This window comes from Salmo salar, chromosome 09, assembly GCF_965601325.2.
Source record: "Salmo salar chromosome 09, fSalSal1, whole genome shotgun sequence".
In the NCBI taxonomy this organism is placed as follows: Eukaryota; Metazoa; Chordata; class Actinopteri; order Salmoniformes; family Salmonidae; genus Salmo; species Salmo salar.
Genome location: NC_138299.1, coordinates 79,543,384 through 79,550,144, shown reverse-complemented (window position 1 = coordinate 79,550,144; position 6,761 = coordinate 79,543,384). Strand labels below are relative to the sequence as shown.

Here is a 6,761-nt window from a genome sequence, read left to right as displayed (position 1 = left end):
AAACAACTGGATTCATTATCCCTTTCATGCCCTGCCTCCAGTCCACTTACCGATGTCTGAACAAGAGAGCCTCATCGAAATTGCAAGAAGCAGTTCTGTGAAAATTGAATTTAATCAGAAGCCACTGCAAGATTTCTGGATAGGGCTGCGCTTAGAGTTTCTTGCCTTGGCAAATTGCGCTGTTAAGACACTGATGCCGTTTGCAACCACATACCTATGTGAAAGTGGATTCTCTGCCCTCACTAGCATGAAAACTAAATACAGGCACAGACTGTATGTGGGAAATGATTAAGACTGAGACTCTCCATCCTTTCAAGCACACTCTTCTCCTTAACCTGTGGTGAGTTATTCACCATTTTTGATGAACAAATAAGGTTTTATATGTAAGATGGCTAAATAAAGAGTAAAATTATTGATTATTATTATTTGTGCCCTGGTCCTATAAGAGCTCTTTGTCACTTCCCACGAGCCGGGTTGTGACAAACTCATTCTTATGTTTAATAAATGTATCGTATAGTGTGTAGGCTTACATTGATGGCAAAAAAAACTACATTTAAGAGTACGCTGACCCTGGTGCTAGAGGGGGTACGCAGCTGGAGGTTGAATGTTTGAAGGGGTACGGGACTATAAAAAGTTTGGGAACCACTGTACTAGCTGTACAGTCCAACAGTTTGAAAATAGCAGAGCGCTGGCTTTAACGGGTCAGAATTGCCAAGAACATGCGTTTGACACTGGTGCCGCCTTAATGCCAGCCGGAAATAGAGCCCTGAATATCATGTATGTCATGTTTTTTAAAGATATCTGTCTTTCCAGGCTCCCAGACCGCAAAGCATCAGAGCCCAGCTACTGCCAGACCAGCTAAGGGCAAGGCTGCAGTGCAGAGCACCTCTGGAGGAAAGGCCACAGTGGGGGAGAGCTCTGGGTCTGACAGCTCAGAGGTCTCTGAAGACTCAGAGAGTGAGGAGACACCACCACAGGTGAGGAATCACACTGGTCAGTTCAGAGGTTAACACTGATAGGTCATGATGTCAAAGTGAGATATTCTTCCTGTTAATGATGGTGTCCTCTGTTCCTCTCCCCCACTGTTTACAGAAAATCCCTGTGACACCCAAAGCCAATCATGTTCCAGCTGCAAAGGTCAAGGCTGGGTCAGCGGTCACACCATTGACCCTGAACAAGAAACCAGCAGAGAGCTCAGACAGTGACAGCAGCTCAGGGAGAGAAGATGAGAGCTGGAGTCTTCTTCCACAGGTGAAATAGGAGGGGGATGGAGATACAGATGTTTCAAGTCTTAATGTTACATGCACAAGTACAGGGAACTGCCTTTTGTTTGGACACACCTACTCATTCAAGGGTTTTTCTTTATTTTTACAATTTCTACATTGTAGAATAATCGTGAAGATATCAAAACTATGAAATGGCACATATGGAATCATGTTGTAACTAAAAAAGTTTTAAACAAATCAAAATATATTTTAGATTCTTTGAAGTAACCACCCTTTGCCTTGATGACAGCTTTGCACACTCTGGTTGCTTTGGGACTGTGCGAGTGTGTTTGGGCCATTTTAAGTCTTTAGTGATTTGGACACCGAGGAACTTGAAGCTGTGTACCTGCTCCACTGCCACCCCATCGATGTGGATGGGGGGAGGGCAGTGTAGAGAGCAATTGAGATTGCGTCATCTATGGACCTGTTGGGGAGGTATGCATAGTGTAGTGGGTCTAGGGTGGCTGGGATGGTGGAGTAGATATGTGCCATAACCAGCCTCTCAAAGCACTTCATGATTACAGAAGTGAGAGCTACAGGGTGGTAGTCATTGTGGCATAAAGCCTTAGAGTTCTTAGGAACAGGGATGATTGCGGTCATCTTAAAACATGTGGGGATTACAAGAGTTCTTGTCAGTTGTAAGAAATAATAGCGGATACATAACATAGACTGCAAAAAAATAGATTGCAAAATAATCACATGGATGGATGGAAGATTGATGCATTGATACATTGATTGACAGTTGGTTGAGTGCTCTGTCTTTGAAGCAGACATCCTCCCCGAAAAGCAGACCTGTTTCTTTTCTTTTTTGTTTTCTTTTTTAATTAGTGGATTCTGCTATTTCAGCCACACCCGTTGCTGACAGGTGTATAAAATCAAGCACACAGCAATGCAATCTCCATAGACAAACAGGGAAGGCCCTTTCCTGTTTTAGCATGACAAGGCCTCGTGCACAAAGCGAGGTCCATACAGATGGTTTGTTGAGATCGGTGTGGAAGAACTTGACTGGCCTGAACAGAACCCTGACCTTAACCCCATTGAACACTTTTGGGATAAATTGTAACGCCAGCCTAATTGCCTAACATCAGTGCCTGACCTCACAAATACTCTTGGCTGAATGGAAGCAAGAACCTGCAGTAATGTTCCAACATCTAGTGGAAAGCCTTCCAAGAAGAGTGGAGGCTGTTATAGCAGCAAAGTGGGGACCAACTCCATATTAATGCCCATGATTTTGGAATGAGATGTTTGACGAGCAGGTGTCCACATACTTTTGGTCATGTAGTGTACAGTGCCTTCGGAAAGTATTCAGATCCCTTGACTTTTTCCACATTTTGTTATGTTACAGCATTATGATAAAAAATTTAAAAAGTTTTTCCCTCATCAATCTACACATAATACCCCATAATGACACAGCAAAAAGAGGTTTAGACATTTTAGCAAATTTATTACAAATAAAAAATAAGTATTCAGACCCTTTACTCAGTACTTTGTTGGAGCACCTTTGGCAGCGATTACAGCATCGAGTCTTCTTGTGTATGACGCTACAAGCTTGGCACACCTGTATTTGGGGAGTTTCTCCCATTCTTCTCTGCAGATCCTCTCAAGCTCTGTCAGGCTGGATGGGGAGCGAAGCTGCACAGCTATTTTCAGGTCTCTCCATAGATATTCGATTGGGTTCAAGTCCGGGCTCTGGCTGGGTCACTCAAGGACATTCAGAGACTTGTCCCGAAGCCACTCCTGCGTTGTCTTGGATGTGTGCTTAGGGTCATTGTCCTGTTGGATGGTGAACCTTTGACCCCAGTCTGAGGTCCTGAGCGCTCTGGAGCAGTACATCAAGGATCTCTCTGTACTTTGCGCCGTTCATCTTTGCCTCGATCCAGACTAGTCTCCCAGTCCCTGCCGCTGAAAAACATCCCCACAGCATGATGCTGCCACCACCATGCTTCACCGTAGGGATGGTGCCAGGTTTCCTCCAGACATGATGTTTGGCATTCAGGCCAAAGAGATCAATCTTGGTTTCATCAGACCATAGAATCTTGTTTCTCAAGATCTGAGAGTCTTTAGGTGCCTTTTGGAAAACTCCAAGTGGGCTGTCATGTGCCTTTTACTGAGGAGTGGCTTCCGTCTGGCCACTCTATCGTAAAGGCCTGATTAGTGGAGTGCTGTAGAGATGGTTGTCCTGTAAGTTTCTCCCATCTCCACAGAGGAACTCTGGAGCTCTGTCAGAGTGACCATTGGGTTCTTGGTCACCTCCCTGACCAGGGCCCTTCTCCCACGATTGCTCGGTTTGGCCGGGCGGGCAGCTCTAGGAAGAGCCTTGGTGGTTCCAAACTTCTCCCATTTAAGAATGATGGAGGCCACTGTGTTCTTGGGGACCTTCAACGCTACAGACATTGTTTAGTACCCTTCCCGAGATCTTTGCCTTGACACAATCCTGTCTTGGAGCTCTACGGACAATTCTTTCAACTTCATGGCTTGGTGTTTGCTCTGACATGCACTGTCAACTGTGGGACCTTATATAGACAGGTGTGTGCCATTCCAAATCATGTCCAATCAATTTAATTTACCACATGTAGACTCCAATAAAGTTGTAGAAACATCTCAAGGATGATCAATGGAAACAGGATGCACCTGAGCTCAATTTCGAGTCTCAGCAAATGGTCTGAATACTTGTAAATAAGGTATTTCTGTTTGTTTTTAATACAGTTGCAAAAATTTCGAAAAAAAACTGTGTTCGCTTTGTCATTATGGTGTATTGTGTGTAGATTGCTGAGATTTGTAGTTATTGAATCCATTTTAGAGAAGGCTGTAACGTAACAAAATGTGGAAAAAGTCACGGGGTCTGAATACTTTCTGAGGGCACTGTATATCCCTGGGTAGTGCAAAATAATCTTCATAATTCGTTTTCTAAAGGAATTTCTTCACTGTTGTATCTGTCTTGATTCAGACAACAGCTGCCACAACTAAAGCTACACCAGTGAAGCATCCAAAACCAAGTTCAACAGCCAAGACAAAAGCCACTCCTACTACCCCAGCTAAACCAGTGGTTGCTGCTACGCCAAGAAAGGCACCAGCTAGTAAGGATTCCAAACAAACTGCATGTGGCCCTATGTGTGTTCTGCATTGATGGTGGTGTAAGTTAATGTAGGTTTGTCTCTTTCCCTTGTATGTAGCTGCCCCAGCCACACCAAAAGGAAAGAAGGTGACCACAAAAGACAAGACAGCAACAAAGAAAGCACAGGTACAGATAACTCTCTAAATTGACTTTTCTCATCTGTACATGCTCATGGTGAACCACATACTGTTAGCTAGATAACTCCCCATAACTAAATTATTCTTACCAACCCTGGTTTCAGGCCTCAGCTTCATCAGCCAAGAGGAAGAGATGTGAAGAGAAACCAGGGGACATGCCCGCTATGGACAAGAGGAAGAAGCCCTCCCCTCCACAGGCGGAGACTGTCCTGTTCCTCCTACTGGGGGAGATGAGTCTGACTCAGACTCTGACACCGAACTGGATGTGGAGAAGTGGAAGAAACTGGCACGGGAACTGTCAGGTGAGAGAGAGAGGGGCAAGAGAGGGGAGGGAGAGCGGGGAGGAGGGGAGGGCGAGAGGGGAGAGAGAGGGGGGAGGGAGATGAGAGGATGGAGAGGGTTGTGAGTCAGAGTGGGTGAAGGATTTAAAATCATAACAGCCATAAGACAGACAGCATCACCCTTTAATAACTTCATTATGTCAATATAAACAGAACTGTATTATGTATTTTACATAAAGTACAGGAGGTGTTGACAGTTCATCTGCATGATGTATTTATATGAAGTACAGGAGGTGTTGACAGTTCATCTGCATGTATTTTACATAAAGTATAGGAGGTGTTCATAGTAGGTCTATGTTAGCCATGTTGTTTATTTACTATCGACCTACCTCTGTCCACAGACACTGATATTGCCAAAATAGACGCCATCACTGCACTGAATGCTCCACCTGCTCCCACCTCACCTGCCTCAGCAGCAAAGAAAACAAGAGCACCGAGGAAGCCCAGGGCTAAATCTGCACTGGAAACACCCCCCAATCCCAGGGCCAAATCTGCAACGAAAACACCAAAACCCAAGGCTGACGCTGCAGTGAAAAGTGCTGGTCATGCTAAAAAGTTCAAAGCTACAACTGAAAAGAAAGCCATGGCTAAGGAGAATGGGAAGACCAAGACACCAGCAAAAGCCAGTAAAGCCAAGTCTATTCAAGTGAAGAAGGCATCACCTCCCTCCCCATCCCCTGAAGGCCAAGCAGAGGAGATCAACAATAATACAGCTGACCTAAAAACTGTAGCAGACAAACAGCCACCCTCCATGCTCTCTACCACAACACTTAATGGAAAACAGACAGCCAAGAAAGGAAAGAGGAAAAATGGGAACATTAGTAAGGCTAAAGCAGATAAGAATCTACCAGAACCCAAGAAGAAGAAAAAGAAAAAGGAGATTGTAGAAGAGAAGACGGAACCAGAGAAGAAGAAAAAGGAGAAGACGACTAAGGAGAATGGGTCAGAAAAAGAGAAGGAAAGAAAGAAGAAACAGGAGAAGATGAGCAGGGACAATGTGACTGAGAAGAAACAGGAGAAGATGAGCAGGGACAATGAGATTGAGAAGAAACCAGAAAAAGAAAAGAACAAGACTAAAGGGAATGGCGTTAAAACTGACCCACAACCTCCAACAGAGAAGAAGAAAAGTGAGTGACTCTTTGTCTAAAATCTTTGTCTCAGACAGCGAAATAACTTTATACTGAAGAGTGTCTGTTTAATGTGTGTTATACTCTCTACAGAGAAGAACAAGCTGAAACTCTCAGTGGAGATTGCAGTGCCTGAGACTCCGGTCACCCCCGCCCAAGACTTCATCCCTGTACAGGCATCCACAAAGACCCCTCCTAAAAAGGTAAGGAAGCTATCATCCTCATCTTTACCAAGGTGTAGAAGTAGTAGCAAGACAGACACACATGCTTTTTCTTGACGTTGAATTCCAGCATGTTTATACTGCTCACTGCATGCCTTCGTCCTCAGACCTATAACTGTTGCAATATACAGAGCCTTAAATATTTTTGTTTTTGTTCTCCTCAGAAAAATAAATTATCTAAGAGTAAATCAGGCCTTTAGAGATGGTCACCTACAATGGGGCTGTGTCAAGTGTGGACCTGGACCCAGGATTCTACCTAAATGGTAGTAGAGCAATAATGGTAAAGACTGTCTGTCCACACAATGGTCTCCCTAGACCAAATCAACTGGGTCCAGTTTTTCAAAAGTTATCTATCTGGATTTCGCCTATCAGAGAGGTTTAAATGCATAGAAATAGAATGAATAGAACAGAAGTCCCCATTCAGGTCAATGATTTGTCTGTCCTATTCATTCTATTTCTATTCTAATTGTATCTGATAGGCGAAATCCAGATAAATAACTTTAGAAAAACCAGGCCCTGGGGATTTGTTAGATTTTTTTTACAACATTGTATACT

At 44.0% G+C, this 6,761-nt stretch overlaps 1 protein-coding gene across 1 annotated transcript; it reads left to right on the top strand.

Annotated features, from left to right (window-relative positions):
• Positions 1-5,235: 5,235 nt before the first annotated feature.
• Positions 5,236-6,511, top strand: LOC106611862 (uncharacterized). The gene is made up of 2 exons (XM_014212474.3): positions 5,236-5,985; positions 6,079-6,511. The coding sequence occupies exons 1-2, from the start codon at positions 5,442-5,444 to the stop codon at positions 6,261-6,263; spliced, it is 729 nt and encodes a 242-aa protein (XP_014067949.1). The 5' UTR covers positions 5,236-5,441; the 3' UTR covers positions 6,264-6,511.
• The last annotated feature ends 250 nt before the right edge of the window (positions 6,512-6,761 follow it).

Bases quoted from the DNA above. Each gene is read 5' to 3' on its own strand.
- LOC106611862 (XM_014212474.3), top strand. From the start codon at position 5,442: ATGGCTAAGGAGAATGGGAAGACCAAGACACCAGCAAAAGCCAGTAAA. The intron at 5,986-6,078 runs GTGAGTGACTCT...TACTCTCTACAG, and splicing joins TCCAACAGAGAAGAAGAAAA to AGAAGAACAAGCTGAAACTC.